This window comes from Terrapene carolina, unplaced genomic scaffold (assembly GCF_002925995.2).
Source record: "Terrapene carolina triunguis isolate 2854851 unplaced genomic scaffold, T_m_triunguis-2.0 Scaffold120, whole genome shotgun sequence".
Classification (NCBI taxonomy): domain Eukaryota; kingdom Metazoa; phylum Chordata; order Testudines; family Emydidae; genus Terrapene; species Terrapene triunguis.
In genome coordinates, this window is record NW_020664471.1 from 1,281,831 (window position 1) to 1,305,740 (window position 23,910).

At 42.5% G+C, this 23,910-nt stretch overlaps 1 protein-coding gene across 2 annotated transcripts in view; it reads left to right on the forward strand.

Annotated features, from left to right (window-relative positions):
- The window catches only part of LPGAT1 (lysophosphatidylglycerol acyltransferase 1), a 155,963-nt gene extending 139,637 nt beyond the window's left edge, over positions 1-16,326 (forward strand). For both annotated transcript variants that reach the window (XM_026652544.2, XM_026652545.2), the window contains 2 exons: positions 7,516-7,622; positions 12,530-16,326. In XM_026652544.2, coding sequence (XP_026508329.1) covers positions 7,516-7,622; positions 12,530-12,681 — 259 coding nt within the window. In that variant the 3' untranslated portion in view covers positions 12,682-16,326. The remainder of the gene's footprint in view (positions 1-7,515; positions 7,623-12,529) is intronic.
- The last annotated feature ends 7,584 nt before the right edge of the window (positions 16,327-23,910 follow it).

The window sequence follows — 23,910 nt, forward strand, 5'->3', positions numbered from 1 at the left end:
CTGCTCTCAATAGAACAGCATCCATAGTTTTTATCAGAACGTACAGTATTTCTTTTGAGCCTTCTATACCCAATGGTTAACAAACTAGATGATATCAGATTTGCATTAATAGCAGTTGTGAAGAGAAAACCCATACAGAATTATGAAGCAAGTTAAATAAATGCTGGCTGATTCTTGACACTCAGTGCTTTTTCTGAATATATTGATTTTTGTTTATGCTATAATTACTTGGTAAAATTCATTTAATTAAATACTGAAGAGAATTAAATGTTGCAGCTGGTAGATTATAAAACAAGTTGCTGGGAATGTTCTATACTTTATTTCCTATCAGGTTGGATAGTGTAGATTTCAGTTCACTGGAGTTTTGGCACTGTGGGAAAGAAGGAAACCAAAGAAAGACTTATCAACCTGATACCACTGAGACAGCAGAGAGTAGTGTATGTTTGGCAGTGTTTTGTTAGAGACACTCACTAGTGTTGTGATATTATGAGTAGACGTTGCAAGAGTGACTGTTACGGTTTTTGGGAAAGGGGACAGGAGGGATACACTGCTACTAATAGCTTCGGTTTAGAATGTCTCCGATATGGAAATGTAGCATCCAAAAAAAGTGGTGTTTGGAATAATGAGAGGAATAAAATGCAGCAGCAGTGCAGTCAGAGTCTGGGAAACTTCATGTTGGTTTTGTGACAATGAGGAGCTATTAAGCAGGGAGAATTGAGGAGGGAGAGAGGCATGAGTGACATAGCAAAGGAACAAGAGAAAATGCAAGAATGAAAAAAGGTCGTTTTTAAAGAGTCGTTGCCTAGCATTTCATAATGCTATTCGGATGCCTCCCAACCTTCCCTAGAGGGCTATGTTGTTTAAAACATTACACAATCAGCCTTAGGTTGTTCTGTTACCTCAAATCCTTTTCAGCCTAATGAATTCCATGTTTAAATAGCAGTGAAAAGTCCACTAAAGAGAATAAATGCATAGCACAGCGTGAGAAGGACAAATGAAAGGTGCAGCAGAAAACAGAATCTATTATAAAAATAATTTCACTTCAGACTACCTTTTTCCGGCCACATAGATACAGTTGTCTCTTGCATTTACTTGGGAGGCCAAGGCGCACGCAGCAGTCTTATATAAGAGAAGCCGAAAGGCACTTACATTAGAGAGTCCACTAATGAGAGTAGAGAGCATTTGTTCCCTGACCTTTCCTTTTTTTTTTCTCCAGGCTTGCTGAGGCTAAAACATGCTCTCTGAGAAAAGGAAAGTGAGATAATGGGGATGGTAATTGGTATGGTGAAAAGGGTGGCTTTTTTTATTCGCAAGATGTTTAATGAGCAAATTAGTTAGATAAGAGGCTAGGTTTATGGGGAAACCTATGCAGCTTCACTGCCCTTTAGGCCATAGTTTAAAAGTTAGTGATCCTCTTCATACATCGGGGGAAATGTTTCTAAGGGTATGTCTACACTACGAGAGTAGTTCGATTTTACTTAAATCGAATATGTGGAATCGATATTGCAAAGTCGAACGTGTGTGTCCACACTAAGGACAGTAATTCGACTTTGTGAGTCCACACTAACGGGGCAAGCGTCGACATTGGAAGCGGTGCACTGTGGGCAGCTATCCCACAGTTCCCGGAGTCCCCGCTGCCCATTGGAATTCTGGGTCGAGCCGCCAATGCCTTCTGGGTAAAAAAATGTGTAGAGGGTGCTTTTGGGTAACTGTCGTCATCCGTCCGTCACTACCGACCTCCCTCCCTCCCTGAAAGCGCCGGCGGGAAATCAGTTCGCGCACTTTTCTGATCAGTGACAGCGCGGACGCCACAGCACTGCGAGCATGGATCCCACTGCAACCATCGCTGCAGTTGTGGCCGTTCTCAACACCTCGCAGCTTATCATACACCTTTCCCTGAGGCAGATGCAGAGAAATCGGGCGAGGAGGCTACGGCACCGCCGTGAGAGCCTGAAGTCGGAGAGTAGCACAGAGCTGTCAGAAACCACGAGACCCAGCGCTCAGGACATCACGGTGGCAATGGGTCATGTGGATATCGTGGAATGGCGATTCTGGGCCCGGGAAACAAGCACGGACTGGTGGGACCTCATAGTGCTGCAGGTCTGGGACGAATCCCAGTGGCTGCGAAACTTTCGCATGCGAAAGGGGACTTTCCTCGAACTTTGTGAGTTGCTGTCCCCTGCCCTGAAGCGCAAGGACACCCGGATGCGAGCAGCCCTGACTGTCCAGAAGCGAGTGGCCATAGCCCTCTGGAAGCTTGCAACGCCGGACAGCTACCGGTCAGTCGCGAACCACTTTGGTGTAGGCAAATCTACCGTGGGGGTTGTTGTCATGCAAGTAGCCAACGCAATCGTTAAGGTACTGCTCTCAAAGGTAGTGACCCTGGGAAACGGCCAGGTCATCATAGATGGCTTTGCCGCGATGGGATTCCCAAACTGCGGTGGGGCTATAGATGGGACTCACATCCCTATCCTGGGACCGGACCACCAGGCCAGCCAGTACATTAACAGAAAGGGCTACTTTTCAATGGTGCTGCAAGCAGTGGTGGACCATAGGGGACGTTTTACCAACATCAACGTCGGATGGCCGGGCAAGGTTCATGACGCTCGCGTGTTCAGGAACTCTGGTCTGTTTACACGGCTGCAGGAAGGTATTTACTTCCCGGACCCCAAAACAACTCTTGGGGATGTGCAGATGCCTACAGTGATACTCGGGGACCCAGCCTACCCGCTAATGCCCTGGCTCATGAAGCCCTATACTGGCGCCCTGGACACAGAAAAAGAACTGTTCAACTACCGTCTGAGCAAGTGCAGAATGGTGGTGCAGTGCATCCGGGAGGCTTTGAAAGCAAGGTTCCAGACTGAGCAGGGTAACCAGTGACTGTTAAGTTTGTGGACACAGAAGCTGAACCTCCAGTTACATACCCCCTTCACCCCCTTCCCAAAAAATAAAATCAGTTCTATTTTGTCAATGAACACCGTTGTCTTTATTACTGTTTTCGCGGGAATGTTTTAAACCGGGGACGCAGACAGTGGCGGGGGGCGGGTTTAGTGTTCTGATGCAAATGATGCTTCTAAACTCCAGGAATGACAGGCTCCGCAGTGGTGCATTGGATGTTTCAACGGAGCCTGCCATCACTCCTGGGCAGAACTGCGTGTATGTGTCAGCTATGTGAGTTTCTGCCTGGGGGAGGAGGGTTACAGATCCCCTGCTGCGTGGCTCTGTGATCCAGGATAAGGACTGCAGCATAAGATCTGTAACTGCCCTCCCCCGCCACAAAGTCACAGAGCAACCCCCCCCCCCAGGAGATGAAAACCACCTCCCAGACTGACCAGGGTCACTAGTGACTGCACTGTGTATGTGTCCTGATGCTGGACCTGCCCCCGCCTCTGTACCCTGCTAAAGGTGACTGTCCTGTCCAATTACCAATCCCCTTCCCCCCCTCCAGACAGACTCTCCCTCAAAAGAACCTGACTGAAACAGTAATGAACAGAAACAAATTTTTAATTAACAACCAGACAGGAAACTGGGGGGTGAAAGTCGGACGGGGGCTTGGGTGAGGCGGGCAGGAAAGGACTTTTCAAATTTTGGGGAATGACAGCCTTCTGGTGCTTGAGCAGTCTGCAGGGGTGGAGTGAGAGTTTTCACGGACTCTGCCACCCCTCCTTCTTTGGACTTTGGGAGAGGGGGGTATGGGACTTGGTGGCGGGGGACTGCGGTTCCTGATAGACTGCAGCGGGGCTCTGTCCTCCTGCCTCCGTTCCTGCAGAACATCCACAAGGCGCCGGAGCGTGTCCGTTTGCTCCCTCAGAAGTCCAAGCAGCGTTTGAGTCGCCTGCTGGTCTTCCTGCCCGCCACCTCTCCTCACGTTCCATGTGTGTCCGGTGCATTTGTGACAAATTCTCCCTCCACTAGTTCTGCTGTGCTGCCTGGGCTCAGGAGCAGCCCATTAGTTCTGAGAACATGTCCTCTCGCGTCTTCTTCTTTCTCCGCCTAATGTGCGCTAGCCTCTGGGAGTGTGATGCCAAGCTGGGTTAGGAGACAGTTGCAGATGTGGCTGTGGGAATGAGGAAAAGGCAGTGAATTCCTCCGAAAGATAAATGTGGTTGTGAATCAAGAACATAGTTTTTCTCTGTGAACAAGACCATGAACCACACCTATCACATGCGCACTCCGGACAAGGTCGAATTTTCGAACCTCGCCTTCAGTGCCTGGGCTTTTGCACTGCCGATCTGGGAAGCGGGGCAGGACACGGTACTCTCTGTAGCAGGCAAACATGGTAAGCCGTAGACTTGTGGCTGCTTAAAACTGTAGGAGTACCACTGGCCTCCTTTCACATTGAAAGCACTGCCAGTCTGTGCTGCCAGCAATCGGCCAAGCAGGAACTCTGGCCCTGTCCCACCCCCTCGCGGATGAGCCAGGGAAAGATCCCTGTATGCTGCCCCTCTCCCGCCCCCACCGCGTGGCTGTAAACCAGCGGTCACAGTTCTGTAAAGGAACTTGTTGCAAGCAGTCTCAATACTAACAGTCCCCTACCTAATTCAAAGCAGGTCATCATGAGCGACATAACTCTCATGAACATCCCGGACACCGAGATCCAACGGATGCTTCGAGAAAGCCTGCAGAGACCGGGGCCCTATGCCGCCATGCTATGCAAGGCAATGATACCGGAGTACCTGCTTGTCTCCTGGCGCGGGAACGTCTCCTACTTCGGAGGACCAAGTAAAGCCGCTCTCCCCAGGAACCTGATGAACAGGCTATCCCATTACCTGCAGCAGAGCTTTGTGGAGATGTCCGTGGAGGACTACTGCTCTATCCCCGGACATATAGACAGGATTCTAATATAGCTGCAGTAGCAGGCACTAAAGAGTGGAGCAGCTTGGGCAGCACAATCATGCACAACCGGACACTATTTGATTTTTTTTTTAAATAGTTGTTACTGATTACTTAAGCGCCCAGGGGGAAGAAATCATGATTCACAGATTGTTGTTAGTTTTAATATTCAAGTTTTGTAAAAAATAAAGGTTAATATGTTTAAAGCACTTACCGCTTGATCCTTCGCCTGAATCTGTGTCCAGGTTACATGCTGGGGAGGGTTGGTAGGGGATCTCTGTAACGGTGATGAAGAGCTCCTGGCTGTCGGGGAAATCAGCTTGGTAAGCGCTGTCGACTGCCTCGTCCTCCTCATCTCCTTCCTCCTCTTCCCCGTCCGCTGAGGAACCGGCCGTGGACAATATCCCATCCTCAGAGTCCACGGTCAGTGGTGGGGTAGTGGTGGCGGCCGCAGCAAGGATGGAATGCAGTGCCTCGTAGAAACGGGATCTGTGGGGCTGGGATCCGGAGCGTCCGTTAGCCTCTTTGGTTTTTTGGTAGCCTTGTCTCAGCTCCTTGATTTTCACGCGGCACTGCGTTGCATCCCGGCTGTAGCCTCTCTCTGCCATGGCTTTGGAGATCTTCTCGTAGATCTTAGCATTCCTTCTTTTGGAGCGCAGCTCTGAAAGCACGGACTCATCGCCCCACACTGCGATGAGATCCAAGACTTCCCGATCAGTCCATGCTGGGGCCCTCTTTCTATTAGATTGCACGGCCATCTCTGCTGGAGAGCTCTGCATCGTTGCCACTGCTGCTGAGCTCACCTCGATGTCCAAAGAGGAACTGAGATTCAAACTGCCCAGACAGGAAAATGAAAATGAATTCAAATTTTCCCGGGGGTCTGGCTGGTCAGAGCATCCGAGCTCGGACTGCTGTCCAGAGCGTCAACAGAGTGGTGCACTGTGGGATAGCTCCCGGAGCTATTACCGTCGATTTCCATCCACACCTAGCCTAATTCGATATGGCCATGTCGAATTTAGCGCTACTCCTCTCGTTGGGGAGGATTACAGAAATCGATTTAAAGAGAGCTTTATGTCGAACTAAATGGCTTCCTGGTGTGGACGGGTGCAGGGTTAATTCGATATAACGGCGCTAAAGTCGACATAAAAGCCTAGTGTAGACCAGGCCTAAGAAGTGCTTCATAATAAGCCACCTCATTTTGACACTTTGACATAAGATTGGTTCTTTGGTCCCACTTCTGTAGTTAAATGTTAAAAAGTTACTGGAACATCTAGAATCCAACTTAGATATACTGACAAAAGCACCAAAATGGGGAGGCCAAGCTTGGAACCCTGTAACAAGGTTACAAAGACATTGTAATTGTCACTCCCATAGAAAATATAAAGAAAACTACCAATCCACTTATCTTGGCATCCTGAAAGTTCAGAAGGCAAGAAGTGTGCTTCCCCAGGAGTAAACAATGTAGGCTATATGGAAATAGTTTTAAATTTTAATTGATGTTTCTGAATCTACTGCCGGCATTCTGGCTTAAAACAGTTAGCTTGTTTGTGGCGGTTTGGGAAATTAGATTATATTAGCTTCAATACCGGTATAGCAGTCTCGAAAAAAATCCAACCTTATTGCTTTATGTAGAATTGTTGCATGTAGTGTCCCATAATAATCATAAGACTCACTGGTTAACTTTGTAAACAGTTGTGCCATAATGTTCTCTGACTTTGCCCCTCCACCCCCAAAATTGTAAAAGACAGTGATTTTTAAATGGCTAGCCTACTATAATCTTAAAATTGTCCTTCGTTTCTGGGGGCAGGTATGGATATACACCCACATATGCAACTACCTAACCCTGCTCAGGTAGGCAGGATTTGGCTTATACCATAAAACAAAACAAATGGTTTTAATGGTATCACTGGGTAATATCTTCTTGCCCTCCCCTCTATCTATCCCTTCTGTCATGCATGTGATAGGCTCAACTTTAGATCTCTTTATACAGTGAGCTCTTTTATTTATATATAAATATTAATCAGATTTAGCTCATATTGGTGCTCGTTAAAATCTTGTAGCAATATTTCAGAACACTTTTATACGCTGAAGATTTAGCATTTGTGTAACCTGCTTTATAAATTCCAGACAGCTAGAACAGCTTCATTGCTGGGCATAAAGAGCTATTTGTTCTGAAACACAGAGGAGCTATTAATGCTAACTACATCCTTCACAAATCCTCAACCCCCAAAGAAATTCCTTCCCAAAGAGGGTAGAAGAATCTTCTCAGGGTGTGTGGCGTTGGGGTGGGTTGGTTTGTTTGTTTTTTATCCACCAATTCTATTGTCCGTGGATCATTTTATAGGAAAAATAGGAATTACCACACTACACCTTCTCCCCCCACCCCATTTAACCCGATGTACACTGCAGAGGTGTGTGGGCTCTGTGCAGCCTCAATTATGTTCTGCAGTTTCTAGGTACTGATGATTTCTATGTCCTTAGTGTTCTTTTGAGTGGTGATGTGGAATATTCCACTGTTTTGAAGGTTAAGTATTATTTGAGCTGTAAATGAGAGGGAACACAGACCAATTTAACAGTTTTATTCTGTTCTTGCGTATTTTTGAGGGAAAAGTGGGGGGCTTTCTTACATGTAGAATGACTTTAATAGATCCAGTCACATTGTTCTGTTCTTTCTTTTGGTAGGATTTTTCCAATTAAAGATGTACCTGCAGAGCCTGAAGCCCTCACTGATTGGCTATATCAACGGTTCATTGAAAAAGAGGATCTCTTGTCACATTTTTACAAAACAGGTAGCATGTTGTCTCCCTTAAGAGAATACTTAATAATTGTTTGCATTTCTATAATGGCTTTCATGCAAGGATCACAGAATAATTTTAAGAAAATGTAATTACTATTCATAACACCCTTATGAAATAGGCATTTGTTATCCATGTTTTACGTGTGGGGAAAATATATAAAATAATGAATCGTATACAGAAGATAGATCAGGAGTTTCTGTTCTTCCTGCCTCAGAGCACAGGTGAAATTGAAAGGTGACAAATGCAAAGCTGTTAAAAGGAAATCCCATTTTCAGTCACCACATACTTAGACTATGGAACTCATTGCCACAAGATGTCACTAAGAGCAAGAATTTAGCAAGATTCAAAGAGGGACTCGATCTTTATATGTATACCAAACATACTAAGAGTTAATGCTTACAAGTTTTGGAAGTGATCTAAAACTTCATGCTTCAGGGCTTAACATTTTTAATTAATAGGGGTTAAGATGAGGCTTCTATGGGGGGCAAATTAAACCACATCCACTGTTGGTTCTTACACCTTCCTCTGATGCATCTGGTAACTGGCTACTGTTCGGGACAGGATTATGGACTAGATGGACAGTGAGTCTGATCCAGGATGGCATTTCCTATGTGCCTATTAAACTGAAGCACAAAGAGGTTGTGATGTGCCCAAGGATTATAAGTACATAAGAACGGCCGTACCGGGTCAGACCAAAGGTCCATCTAGCCCAGTATCCTGTCTACCGACAGTGGCTAATGCCAGGTGCCCCAGAGGGAGTGAACCTAACAGGCAATGATCAAATGATCTCTCTCCTGCCATCCATCTCCATCCTCTGACAAACAGAGGCTAGGGACATCATTCCTTACCCATCCTGGCTAATAGCCATTAATGGACTTAACCACCATGAATTTATCCAGTTCTCTTTTAAACGTTGTTATAGTCCTAGCCTTCACAACCTCCTCAGGTAAGGAGTTCCACAAGTTGACTGTGCGCTGCGTGAAGAAGAACTTCCTTTTATTTGTTTTAAACCTGCTGCCTATTAATTTCATTTGGTGACTCCTAGTTCTTGTATTATCTTGGATTCACAGCAAATCAGTGGCATTAGAACTCGGGAGTCCCAGTCCAAGCACCAGACTCCACACTCTCCCTCAAAACATGAAGGAATATTGTAAATACAACACAGCATACAATAAAGTATCCTAAATGAAGACCGATCACAGAGTTCTAAACAAATATGGGACGCTGGTTATATTACTGAAGGGACACTGGGAAGTATCACACATTTTGTAACTTCATTTTTATATGCACTCTCCTTTGAAAATAAAGTTGGGGATACATTTCCTCTTCCATTTGACAAACATTGACGTTTACCAGCTGTCCTCTTACAGCCCTGTGTTTTTGTACCATATAGAGAAAAGATAAATTAATCATGATAAAAAAACAAGTTTTGTTAGTTTTTATTTTGGGGGGCTTTTTGGTTTTTCCTTTGCAGAACTGGATGAGTGAAAAACATTGAGTTTCATTTAGACATTTATATGTAGGAAAGGAAATTTATCAGACGGTGATGTTACCTGATTAGAATGACTGGGTTTGAAATACTGCAAATTTGCCTTTTTATAGGAAAACAAAGCTTCTTTGTTAAATTTCTTATGCAGTTGCCTAAAACAGTCATCCAGTCAACCCACTCAGTTAAGTTCAACATTCCAAAGTCTTTCTATGGTAAAAAGAGATTGGATTATTCATTGTTAATACTAATGGATGATCATTTCATAAAACTTTAGAGTATATCATAGTTATTTGTAAATACAGTGGATGCTTGAAATATTAGTAAAATCTCATAATATCGTACTATAATATGTCATATGCACCTCACTTTGAGAAGAATAACTAGCCTTTTGCCTTATCAGACTCATCTCATTCATCAAAATACTCAAATACAATGGGTATTTATATCCAAAAACATCTCTGTTGGGTCAGATCCTGTGATGTGTTGCATGTGGGCAGACCTTGCACTATTACAAAGTCTCTGACTTCATTGGAGCCCTGTGTGGATGAGGTACATTGCAAGATTGGGGCCTTAGGGTATGTCTGCACAGCATTTTGTAGTGAATGGGAGCGACTCTCCCAGCCCAGGTCAACAGACTCAGGATAGCGGGGCTCGTGCTGGTGTTCTAAAACCAGCTGTATAGACAGTGCTTTGAAGTTGTGGCAGTGAAAAACCTAAATGATTTGATTAGCTAAGAATTCCGAGCAGCAAAATGAAAACCTCCTAATTCCTTGCTCAAAAATTATTAGTACTAAGTACATTCATATATGTAAACATATATTTTTCTAAATAACATTTTATTCCGAAGAGCTAGATTATAATTTATTAATTGATGCTTAGTATATTATCAATGGAAGTAGGCATAAATTAATACACCCTGGAGCAGACCCTTAGCTCGTCTAAATTAGCTTAATTTAGTTATGACAGTTTACACAAGTGGAGGATTTGCTTCCATAATTTTACCCTGTGATGTCTTATTGCATAAGAGCTGCTCTCAATTCAGTGACAATACTGCCAGTAGATCCTCAGGCCAAATGTGAAGGGAATGTCAGAGCTTCGGTGAAGCACTTGCTTTTTTTTGTTTTGCTGCCACATTATACGTCACTGTGTGTGTTGCAACAGCTAAGGTTGTTCCATCACTTTCACTTTCTTTATAAACACTATTTTAGTGATTCATGTCTCAGCTTGTAAAGCTTTCCCCAGACTGAATTTTGGCATGCAATAACTTTACTCAGAAGCAAGTTACTGTGGAGTATTAAAAACAGTAGCCCAGTGAATTATCAGTGTTTATTTTTTTTAAAAAATTACAGTTTGGGGTTTGTATGTAATTTTGTTTTTAACTGCAGTAATATAATTCAAACGGTTTTAAACTAAAAAAAGACAAGCAATCTATAATATCTGTTCTCTATTAGAATGTTTTTATTTGGAGAGAGCGGGTGAAATTAATCTTAAAAATAATTGAAAGCACACCCTTTTTTGCAAAACTTTCCTTTTTGCTGACTAGATATCAAGCACTCTCAAATTAGACTGGAGAAACTCTCTATCATATAACCCTGGAGCACTTTTGAAGAGACTTTGTTGAGAACTGGGGCAAGAGAGAGAATTGATTATTTCGGTGGGGATGAATATGAATGAGTGAATGCAGTGGTGACTTGGTAGATAGATGGGGGGAGGGATAGCTCAGTGGATTGAGCATTGGCCTGCTAAACCCAGGGTTGTGAGTTCAGCCCTTGAGGGGGCCATTTAGGGATCTGGGGCAAAAATCTGTCTGGGGATTGGTCCTGCTTTGAGCAGGGGGTTGGACTAGATGACCTCCTGAGGTCCCTTCCAACCCTGATATTCTATAATTCTATGTGCAAAGGGTGAATTATGTGTGCGTAACCAAGTCTGTGTTGTTGGTGAATAAATGGAGTGGAGGGGTTGTTTTCTGAGAGAGAGATTGAGATTCTCCCCAGGCTGGTGGAAGGTAATTTGTCAAGGTTTATATATGACATACTGTGTGCGTAGAGAGAGCGAAGCCTTGTCTACACTAAGCTTTTTCTTAAACATTTCTATGGGTGCAGTTCCACCAGAGATAACAAATGTGGAAGCAGTAGTATGTATGTATAAACTCACTGCAATGTCTAAATCTATGCTGTTTGTAAAATCTATTGTGAAAAGGTAACGTTGTACTGGTACGACTTTCCTCTTACATCCATCCACTTCTTTTAGACAAAACTTAGTGGTGCTCCCATAATGCCCCTGCAAGCACTTCTAATTCCTAGGATCATGAGGGTTTTTTTCAAATCCAGTTTTGCACATGAAAAATGGAAAAAACTGATTCACAGCTGCCAAGTTTTGTGCAACTCTGACATTTTATGCAAATTATTTCATGTAGTAACTTGCATATTTGCAAATACTTTGCATAGGACCATAAAGGCCAGTTTAGGGTCAACTTTATCCTGCCTCAAGTTGTGGCAGGGGTAGGACACAGAGCTGTGCAAAACTTGGCAGTTATAAGGCTTTAGGCATGCATAGGGTGGGCAAGTGGAAATGGAGTCTAGGGGTTCTGGGATAGGCTGCAGTCGGGTGTCTAGGATTGCTGGCTTATAGATTGGTGTAGGGGTGTCTGGGGTAGGTGGACAGGTGCTGTCTGGGAAAGAGAGAGATCTGGCTAGGGTCTTACTGGGAGGCATGGGGTCTGAGGTGTCTCTGAGTGTCTGGTTGGAAGAACCTGAGGGTAGTACTGAGTCCTCTCATCTGTCCTATTGGCCAGCCAACACTTGCTGCTGTTCTGTCCCTACTCCGAGCCAGCATTGGGAGTAGCCAGAGGAAAGACTAGCTGGCCACTTGCTGGCCTGAATGCAGGCTCCATAGCAGCCTCTAGTGGCCATAGGCATGTTTGCAACTCTCGCTTGTAGCAAAAGCCCAACTCAGTGAGTGAGATTCTGGCAGAGATGTGGGCAGACACAGGATTGCCAAATGCAGGATTGTCACATGAGATGACACTTGGCAGCCACACTGGCTGGAGAACGTTCACACTGAGTGAAACTAAAGCAAAGACTTAAATTCAGAATTAAAGAGATGTGTTTTGAGATAATGATCATTTTGGGAGGGAAAGCATTTTGACAAATAACAGGTAGAAAAATCCATGTTGGGCCACCTAATTGTACTTGGTTTTTACCAGTATGGAAGGAACACTAATTTAACTTTTCCCCCTCTGTGAAGATAGAAATTGTACTGTAGGAAATTATATTCTAAGGCAGATAACCAATGGATTCCTTGTAACCACCATCACTGTCCGCACAGGCAGTGCTGCTAAAGAATAGTGCACTCCGAAACTATAGCTCCTGTTGCAGAAGGATTAACAATGCTATTTCTTGTCTTCTAGGAGCATTTCCTCCTCTTCAGGGTCAAGCAAAGGCTATTTCCCGAGAGATGACCCTCAGCAACTTGTGGCTAATTGTCATACAGTCCCTTGCATTTTTGTCGGGCATTATGTGGTACTGCATCCTTCAGTATTTTTATCCTTGCCTATTTTAGAAGTTGAAAGGGACCTGAGGACACTTTGAGAAGCCAGGCTCTTGCAAATCTGCATCATGTTTATATGTGCAAATGTGAATATACAAGAGTAAAGGAAAATGCTGGATGGATTTTTACCCCTCTTAGGGGAGATTTTAAACTCCACTAAAAGTGAGGATCAGTAATATCGTGACCTGATGATGTATTTTAAGAACTGTCTGTATTTTTAAAAGGTGTATACCCCCCACACTCTGAAGCAAATTCAGCATTTGGACAAGAGGTGCAATTGTACAACCACCATAGAAGAAAGTCTGCAACAAGAAAGTTCTAACGCCACAGGTATTTCTCAGCATTGTAGTTAAAGCTCAGAAAATTCAGCAACTTTGTTTCTCTAGTAGTCTGTACTACAAGTTGTGTGGTTAGAGATCCTTCATTTGCAAAAACTCAAGTTTTACTGCTGGGATCTGTTAAACATATTCTGCAGAGCTGGTTATGGTATCTTAACTGCTCCCTGATCAGCCATCGTTGTATTAGACACACCATTCCTAAGGACAACACCCATGTGAGAGCCAGTGTCAACAATGTTTTTTTGGGGAGAAAACAGTGCTCAGAAAGGTGTTTCAGTATCATAATGTATTTAAAAATGATGTGCACCTGATAAATCAGCCCATTACCATTGAACATCTGCCATGTTCCAGTGTATTCCTTCTTGTGAGGGAACTTTAAAAAGTCACATCACTTGATTAGTTCCCTTTTGTGTTTAAAATGTGTTCCATAAATTGATGATTGTCTTTTTGCAAAATGCACTTTTAAAGATGAAAATACAGTGAAGGAAAGGTATATAGCTTAGGGAAAAAAGGAAGCTTTATCTATAGCAACTTGGAATCTTAAGAGGCATTAACTCTCCTGCTGCCCTTCTGTGTTGGATACCAAACTTAAGTTTAGCCAATGTGACGGTTTTATAGCTTACAGAGACCTTTTTTTCCAGTTGTTCTAACAGCACTAAATACATTTGTGGCAGGGTTTAAGCAAATTAATGCCAAATCATCAACATTTTGCTTAGGAAGAATATTAGGAAGTTGGTGTCTTTTAAAAAAGTGGGTATAAGTGCTGGCCTAAAGCTATAGGAAAATGTTCAACCTACTTGTTTAAAAAAAAATAGTAACTATACAGAGGGCAGTATTAACCTGCCACCATGCTGAAAATGTCAGTCTCACTAAAAGAAGAATTAAAAGGCAGCCGGCACAAAACTGATTTTCCAATGTCTGGCTTACAAATCTTTTGATGAGAAGTCAGCGCTGTGGGTTCTCACTTCTGACAGGTTTAGTTGGCATCATTTTCATGTGATTAAAGAGATAAAAAGAACTATTCTAGAATACCATTACTCTTTATAAGTACAGACCATGTAGTCAGAACTTAGAGTTACTATGGTGTATTATCTTTCATGGATTGTAACTTTACTGAGAGCAAAGTAAGCCAACAGTAGTTGTCTATGTTGAGTTAGTGGTATAGATTCCCTGTTTTTCCTTAAGCTCATGAGAACCAGTTTTTGATTAGTGTACAGAATAAAAATATAAAACATAGCTTCATATTTTTCCTTTTGCTTGGGGGGGAAAACAAACCAAAAAAGGGAAAGATGTGAATTTTCCCTGATTTAGTGGGGGAAAAGTGGCCTAGTTAAGTACGCCAAAAAATACAATGACTTCATCATAAGGTAACTCAGTGTGGCTGATAACAAAATGATGCATTATAGAAGATCAACTGAAATACCTCATTGACTATTATGATACCACTACAGGTGAAATGCAGAAGACAGTGTTAATGTTTAGCTTAGTGTTCAATGTAAGCTGCAGTTTTCAAACTCAACTTCCTGATAACTAACACCCACATCCCCCCCTACACACTGAGCTGAATTGCAGTGTAAGAACAAAATCAAACAAAATACTGCAAAGGGAGGCCAGTTTGGAACCTGAGAATTTTCCTTTACACTTTAATCCATGCTTGTTAAACTATAGCTGAAGTAAGCAATGTATTTCATCTGCCATATTTCAGGAAGGTGTACGGGAAGTTCAGTGCCAACCATCATAAATGTGGCCGTAAATAGCAGGCCAGGTCTGAACAAGAGTGTACTTGAAATGATCTGCAGAGTGCAAGTGGCAGACTGTTTTTATTTGTCTTACTAACATATGATTTGGTTGGAACTACGTTGTTGACACCCACATTCCAACAAGTTATTTTGTTTTGTATTGGGAATGAAGGGGTTGATATAAAAAGGGAAGATTGTGTCTAAGTAAGTTGCACAACAGTAGCATGCATCAGACTACTGTTCATTATAAACCTGATACTGCATGCAAAGCGTATATTGCTTTTCTAATGCAGTATGGTGTTTCCAGTGGCCTAGCGTGACACACTAATTACTCACATGCTGCCTAATGAAATAGTAGGAGTGAGCAATAGTGTGCCGAGATGGGCATATGATTTACCCAGTCCGTTTGGTTATTATTCAACCTGTTCCCTTTTTTTATATTGCAAAATATTTTTGTTTTAAGGCACTGATTGTAGTTTCAATGGGGAGATTAAGTCACATTAGATTGGTTCTCTCCTATCTGCACTGGAAGATGTGAAAAGAGAGTGTCATGTCTTAGTATGGTTGAATTAGGTGACATTGGAAAGACACTGCTGTTAGGAATTCCGAGTAGAAGTACCATCCCATCTTGGACTTAGATGCTACTTTATGAAGGAGAATAAAACAGGAGTGATAAAAGGATTTTTTTATTAAGGGAAAAAACATATAAAATATAGGTAATATATAGGAAATATGGTAATTAAGTACCCTGCTGGTCTAGACTGTTTGGAGATTAGCAGGTTATCTTGTAAAATACGCAACTCCTTTGAGTGATAGTTCAGTTACCTGCACCTGGTTAGTGATCATAGCTGTAGTGGACACTTTGCTGCAAGCCACCCAGGGGTTTTCTGTTCAGAACAGTTTTCTCTGGAGGGAAAAATGCATCTAGTAGAAAATTAATTTAATGGTAAAAGTGACCTGCCAAGTCGCAGTATAATTAATACAACTTTGAATTGATAGTTTAAGGAGCAGTATTGTGGTGGAATATATAAAACAATGCAGGGGGGAAATATCCGCAGGAAATTTAATTATACAGATTGTGAACTGTTAATTTCTGTACTACTTTAGAACATGAGGGAGAACTAAAGAGAATTTTAAAAAAATTGCAAATGTTGGTTCCATGTTTTAGATCGTACGTCTTTTAAAATGGTTTAATAACCACTTTGTGAACAAACAATATAGCCTTAGTAGTTCAGAGTTGCTGCTTTTTGGATCCCATCAATGATTAACATTGTACCATTCACAAATTATGGAACCGCTGTTGTTTTTTCCCCTTTTGTGACAATCCTTTCCTTACATGTCCTCTTGTAACTTACAAACCGTTCTACCAACTATTTCAGTCATGATTTGTCTTGAAAGAGGGTTTTTTAAGTTGCTTTAGACATATTTAAAAAGCCAGGCTTTTATTTGCGTTTCTCAGTCGAAAATTTTTTATCCTTCTCTTCTAGAAGTCCTCAGAAATAAGGAGCAACTTACTGCATCTAAAATATAACTACTGTTGTGGTGGTATTCATTATTCACCCGTTTCACAAAAAGATGGCACTCTTTCCCCCCCCCCCCCATTGCCACAAGTGCTGTGAACCTTTACTTCTGTTTGTAGAAAACAATAAAAATACCGAATACTGTGTGTGGCAGGTATTAGGCTGGTCCACTTTACCTTGGCATAAAATTTACCTTGGGACCAAAGCTACTTAAATCTGGGATTTCCAAATTGCAAAACTGTTTGGGGGTTGAGGTTTGGGGTTTGTTTTTTTTGATAGTTGGCCTGAACTACTTTGTGCCGATCTAACAAAATCAAATGGAATAAAGTAACTGTACAAATGAAGGTACTGTACTGTTTGGAAATAATGCAGCCATATGAAAGAAAATGTTGTATTTTGCAAAATTGCATGTGTTAATTTTTACATTTAATTGTTTTTAAAACAGTTGGAAAAGCAAAATTAAAAAAGAAAAACCACCTGTACTTGAGTTGCAAGGTCTGCATACGTTAACATTTCTGAATTGTTTTATTTTTATTGTGTACAACTGTAGGCTACATGGCTGTGATACAGAGAAAAATCTTTAAAAGTAAGGAGTCTATGCATTTTACAGTTAAACTTTTTATTTTACCATTGGGTAATAAAATAATTATACATTGAACAGCTGTTGTGTTACAGTGAGTTGATTTCCTCTAAACTTATTACAAAACGATGTTTATTTTGTACAACGAAATTTAGTTTTCTTGATGCCATATTGTTAACGTTAGTCTCTCTGAATTTTCCCTCTCCCTGTTGTGTATCTGTGTTTTGTTGTGTATGGTCAGAATGAATGCAAAAATTTGTAGTTAGTTACTAAAAGTGATTTTACAAAGGGCTGGTCACACTTGGATTTATTTTACTTATTTCTTCCTTGGATATTTTTATCAAATCTTTTCAACAACCTAGACATTTTTCAGTAATTTAGATATAGGTACCAAAAGAGATTTTTCTTTACAGAAACTAACAGGTGACACTTTTTGTTTAAGTGTGACAAAATAAAGTTGCTTTTTCAAGATTCCATGTGCTTTTAATCCTTCTTCGTTGATATGATATTTTCGTTTGATGTGGGAGGGTAAGGTTATATTAAATGTCCACTGTGTTTACCATGGAAACATCAAGTAGCAAAATTGTGTTTCTGCTCACAGTGCAGCTTGGGTTTTAGTTAGTGCATATATGTTATTACTGTATTTCAGAATTAATTTAAAATTACAGATAGTTGCTGTTTCTGGAGACTTGTCTTTCTGTGTCAGAAGCTAATTTTTGGAACTAACAAAAGAAAAAGGTGGGGAGAGGAAGCAACTTCTGCAAGTCCTTTCTCCAGCAAAACTTTCTTTATATTCATTGGAAGGTTTGCTGGAGTAAGAACTGCAGAATTTGGCCCAAAGATTCTAGAGCCAGGCTATGCATTCTTTCTACATCTAAAATCCTCCTTGAAGTTGATGGAAGTTCAGAGCATGTAAAGAATATAGAATCTGGACCCTAAGTAAGCCATGGACTGCCTTCAGGCTAAAAAGATGGGAATTCAATTTTTTCCTAGAAAGTGTTGCCATCTTGTATGTTTCTGATGTGTGAAGCACATCATTTTAAACAACTTCAGCTAGGCAAAGCAGTATACACAGCGCCATACATTCCATGGCCCTGGACTATATCTCTTAACAGTAGCACTTACATAGGCCTGGTCTACACTGGGGTGGGGGGATCAATCTACGTTATGCAACTTCTGCTACGTGAATAATGTAGCTGAAGTCGACATACTTAGATCAACTTACCGTGGTGTCTTCACCACGGTGAGTCAACTGCTGCCACTCCCCCGTCGACTCCGCCTGCACCGCTCAAGAGTCGATGGGAGAGCACTCGGGGATTGATTTATCGTGTTTAGAGTAGACGTGATAAATCGACCCCTGCTGGATTGATTGCTGCCTGCCGATCCGGCGGGTAGTGTAGCCATACCCTAAGTGTCATTTTTAGTTTTAAGTTAACATTTTAACAAATATTGTATACAGTAATAGGTAACAGAAAAATGGAACTCTTTGGAGTACACTAAGGCATCTTGCACAATCTGTAGAACAGTGCAATGGTTGTAGTTACATCTACCTCTTCATTTCCCTTCTGGGTTTTGTCTGTGTTGTGTTTTTCTGTGATCAGTGAAAAAAGTGTATAGAAAAAAGGGGGTGAGGGGAAACGTGAAAGCTGAATTTAAAGCACTACGAGATCCAGTGCTGACCAGCCCTGTTCTCATGTGTTGAAAAAAGCCATTGTTTTTAATTTCTCCTTAATATGAAAATGTTTGGGTTTTTTTAAAAAAAAAACAAACAAAGTTCCTTCCTGCTGGAAAAAAGTGTATTTTTAAAAGGAAAAAAAATCCCTCTTTGGCTATGAGAATGTCAGCTGTATGAGCAGGTGTGACCATATCATAACATGCTGATCAGATATAAATCAATAAATTTTTACCTCTCAGGATTCTGCTAATCTTGTACTTTGCTTTTCTGGTAATCTATTAATTTGTCTGTCTGGTGGATTCCTGGCTCAGCAAACACGAAGAATTTCAGCTGAGGCAGTAAACAAAAGTGACTTGAGTGACAGGTGCGTGCACACACACGTGCGTGTACACACACACACACACACACACACACACGAAACTTATAAAGGAATATCTTTGGCAAAACATCATGTACAGTGTGAAACTGACTCAAAAACATAGTCCTTTCTGAGGCTGGTTCAGTGGTGATACTAGGATGCAAGAGAGACAGGATTCAATTTCCAGACCCAAGTTTGTTTCTTTCTCTCACTCCCTGGTTCTTTTCATCCCCCACCCCAAGCTGATAAGGGCTCAGAATGCTGTAAATATAGTGCATTTAACCCATTTAGAGGAGAGACAAAGTCAGTGCCCCGCAATGCATTTCTCAACTGCTACCTCTCCATCTCATTGAGTGTAGGCTTCTTTTCAAGGGAGCCATGGCTTCATGTCCATCTTTATAAGCATGGTGGCCACAATGCTGGGACCATGAGTTGGAGGTAAAACATAACTGTAAGAGCCTGACAAACTCTGAGAGCCTGTAACGGGGTCCACTCCAGCGCCTCCTCGTGCCCAATATGGGAATTAGCTCTGGTAGCCAGTGCGCCTTGCTCTGGTGGTGCTCTGCCCATCATCTCTTCTGTTCCTGGAACCATGTCCCTCCAAGGACTGTGACATCCTCTTCATGACACAGCCCTCTGGCTTTGTTGCACTCTGTGCTCCCCTCGTTCCGGGGGGAATGTACTACAGTCCGAAGGTCCAGCCACTTCCCTCAGTGGCAACTGCAACCCAATGTCTGGCCACTTCCTCAGTGGCGAGGGGGGAGAGAGACCTGGGCCTGCACAGGGACCCTGTAGATGGCCACTACTTGCTGCTTCCCCTCTGACTCCTCAGTAGGTCTCCCTGGGCCAATTCCCCACGGCCCCAGCACCCTCTTTGCCCTGGCCTCAGCCTGCAGCCCCCCAGGAGCTGCCTTTAGGTCCCTGGGTCTCTGCCTGCAGCACTGTTCTGTCCATGGTGCTTGCTGCCTTCAGCCTGCAAGGCAGCTGGTCCTCCTCCCTCCTCAAGCTCCAGGGGGTGACTGACAAGCTGCTCTGCTCTGCAGCCCTTTTTTTATATGGGCCACCTGGGCCCTGATTGGCTGCTGCTCACAGCCCCTCTCTGGATGCCTCCTGAGCAGCCTCCCAAGGGCTCTATTAACCCCTTAGAGCCCAGTGTGGGGCAGGCACCCCATCACAGAGCCCAATTGTAGGGAAAATGTGTGACCCTGAAAAGGTCAGCATGGCTTCAACCATTGCAGGTTCAAAGGAGAGAACATGCTACTCACTGTTCCTGGGAAGGGGCCCTGTTACTAATATCCCTGTGTAGATGCACTCCTTTAGGGGACTTCAGCCCCAGCCATACATAAATTGACAACTGGATCCATTTTGGTTCTTCATGCCTTTCTGTTTTATCTCTTTTCATACATAGCTAGGCTGGCTGATGTGATTAAGTGAGGCTGTGATGTTCCATGGAACCTCAAAGATAACAGATTCTAATATTTTAAGAGGTGGCCAGAAAATGCTTATTTAAGAACATTCTTAACATGTTTCATAACTGAATTTTTGAAACACTCCTTGGAAATACCTGTCAGTTTTAAATATTGGAGAGACAAGGTGGGTGAGGTAATATCTTTAGTGGACCAATTTTTGTTGGTGAGAGAGACAAGCTTTTGAGCTTACACAGAGCTCTTCTTCAGGACTGGGATGGGAAATGTACTCAGGATGTCACATCTTAATACAAGTGGAACAGATTTTCGCATAAGTAAACAACACATTTCAAGGGACCATTCAAGGTGAAGTGCCTTGTTAACACCTTCTGTGGGGAAGGGGAAGGGGGAGAAGGCAGCTGTGGGGGGTTGTTAGTGGGTTATAGATTGTTGTACACTTCTACCTCGATATAACGCTGTCCTCGGGAGCCAAAAAATCTTACTGCGTTATAGGTGAAACCGCGTTATATCAAACTTGCTTTGATCCACTGGAGTGCGCAGCCCCGCTCCCCAGAGCACTGCTTTACCGTGTTATATCGGGTTGTGTTATATCGGGGTAGAGGTGTAATAAGCCATAAATCCAGTCCATTATTTTTAGTGTCTAGCAAAGTTATGAATTTCAGCTCCCAGGCTCGTCTTTTGAAGGTGTTGTGCAGTTTTCCTTTTAGGATGAGGACTGAGAGGTCAGATATGGAGTGATCCCTTCATGAAAAGTGTTCACCCACAGGTGAAGTGGTGTTTTTGTCTTTATCATTTTCCTGTGTGAATTAATTCAGTAATATAGTGATTGTCTCATTTCACACACATAATTATTGAAGCATTTAGTGCACTGGATGAAGTATCACATCATGTGGTGTAGGCATGTGTAGGACCCATGGATATTATTTGAATATTAAACATTTTCAAATTGGCAGGAACAGCCATCTTTCACCCAAGAGTATTGAAAGAATTGGCAGAGGTGCTCACTGAACCATTAATGTTGATTTTTGATAAGTTTTGGAATATTAGGGAAATTTGAAAGGACTGGAAAAAAGTTAATATTTTGCCAGTATTTAAAAAGAGTAAATGGGAGAACTTGGATAACTATACACCAGTTAGCCTAAACAATTGGTAAATAATTAAAAGATGGTAGCATAATTAAGGCCAACCAACATAGTGTTATGTGGGGGAAAAAAAGTCTTGTCAAACCAACTTGATACTGTGTTTTGATGGGATTACAAGTTTGGCTGACAAAGGTAATTATGTGGATAATAATATGTCTAGGCTTCTGTACGCATTTGCCTTATTCCTGTATGGTCTGATTTTTTTTTTTTTAAAAAAAAGCATTATACAAAAATCAATGTAGCACATATGAAATGGATTAAAAACTGATTAACTGATAATTCTCAAACTAATTTTAAACAAAGAATCATCATCTTGTGGGGTACCTCCATGGATCTGTTCTAAGCCCGATGCTATTCAATATCATTAGCAATTATCTGGAAGAAAATATGAAATCACTGCTGGTAAAGTTTGCAGATGACACACACAATTGGTACAGGGTAAATGATGGGGACAGGTCAGTTATCTAGACCAACCTGGATCACTTGTTAAGATGGGCTCATTTGCACAACATAATTCAGCCAAATGCAAGCTCCTCCATCTAGGAACACAGAATTGAGGTCACAGTTAAAAAATGGGGGACTACATTTACAAGCAGTTACTCTGAAAAGGACTTAGGGGTCATGGTCGGTAATCTGTTGAACATGAGCTCCCCGGGCAGTGCTGTAGCTAAGAGTGAGAACCTGATCCTCGAATGCATACAAGGGTGCAACAAGTAGGGGTAGGGAGGTGGTATTAGTGAAACCTTTACTGTGCTACTGTCTCCAGTTCTGTGGTTCTTGCTTCAAAAAGGATGTTGACAAATTGGAAAGGGATCAGTAAAAAGACCCACAAGAATAATTCCAGATCTCCAAAACCTGCCTTACAGTGAGACTAAAATCTCAATTGATTTAGTTTCTCCAAGAGAAGGTGAAGAGGTGACCACAGGCTACACAGAGAAGAGACTGCTGATAGTAGACAGCTCTGTAATCTAGCGGTTAATGGCATAACTAGATTCAGTGGTTGGAAGCTGAACCTAGACAAATTGAGTAGAAATAAGGCACACTTTTAACAATGAGGGCAGCACAGACTTCAGTGTGGACTGTACAATCAGTCTGGGGACCCTGAATTGATAACCCAGCCTGAATCCTACAGCGCTGCAGCTACACTGCTATTTTTAGCTGTGTTAGTGCAGGTAAAGCTAGCTTGGGTCTCATGCTGCAGTCACACCTCAGACTGTAGTGAAGACATACCCTTAGGGGTAAGTCTACACTGCAGTTGGGAGCGAGCTTCCCAGCCCAGGTGTAGACACTTGTTGCATTAGCATGCTAAAAACAGCAGTGTGGACATTGTGTCTTGGGTGGCAACTCAGGCTGTCAAGCCCACCTGACCCCCACCGCCACCCCAGGTCTAAAGTGGGATGGCTAGCCCAAGTCCCCACTCTACCTCCAACATCCACACTGCTATTTTTATCACGCTAGCTCAAGCTCTGCTAGCACCATTCTGTCTACCCAGGCGATGACTTTTGTTTTTGCTGGTGGGTGCTCCTCTCCACCCCCTACCTCCCATGCGAGCGGCAGGTGGAGCCTCCAGGGGAAGAGGTTGAGTGGAGGCAGGTCCTCAGGGCGGAGCGCGGGCAGAGCAGGAGGCGGGGCCATGGTCTGGACATGCAGGGCCCACAAAAGATTAATGCAGCTGAGCACCTCCTATTTTTTTTTTTTTTTTTTTTTTTGTCAGTGGGTGCTTGAGCCCCAGAGCACCCATGGAATCGGAGCCTATGCTCCCAGCTGCAGTGTAGACATACCATAAATGGCACATCTCCTCCCATGAGGAAGCGGGCAGTCTAGGCCACTGCTGGTGATAAAGAAAAAACTAATTAGCAGCTGAGTGGGAGAGCAAATGAGGCACAGCTGGAGACTGTCACAACTGTTTAAAGGAAAGTTCTAATAGTTACTTGACAAAACATGCAGTAAATGATATACCATATTCATAGCAAAACCAATGTTAGATTAAGAAGAAGCATTTTCTAACAGAACTTGACCCAGCTTCTCTTACTGATTCAAATGTGGAGCACTGCTTCCTTGTCACAAACTCCTGTGTTTCGATGGGGGTTTCCTGTCTCGAGCTATTCTTGTTGTTTTAATTTAAAAGGCATTGGTATGTTCTCACCATTATTGTAAAGGAAGAGATTGTAAAAATGTAAGCTGCAGTTTCCATTTTTCACTAGCGTTTTTTTCAGACTGCCAGCCAAAACAATGCTTAGGAAGGGGTGTCCCTAGGTTACAAACGGTTGTTACGGTATCTGGAGACAAGACGGGAAAGCCCTCCAGTAAGTGTGATTATGGTGAAAAAGGGACCTACCTAAAATGTAATTTAACACAGAGTCCCCATGTCTTTGAGTCAAATCTGCTTGCTTCTGTGACAAAAACAAGTTATTTAATTTTGCTAGCACTGCCAATTCGATACAACGGTGGGATTGTGACCA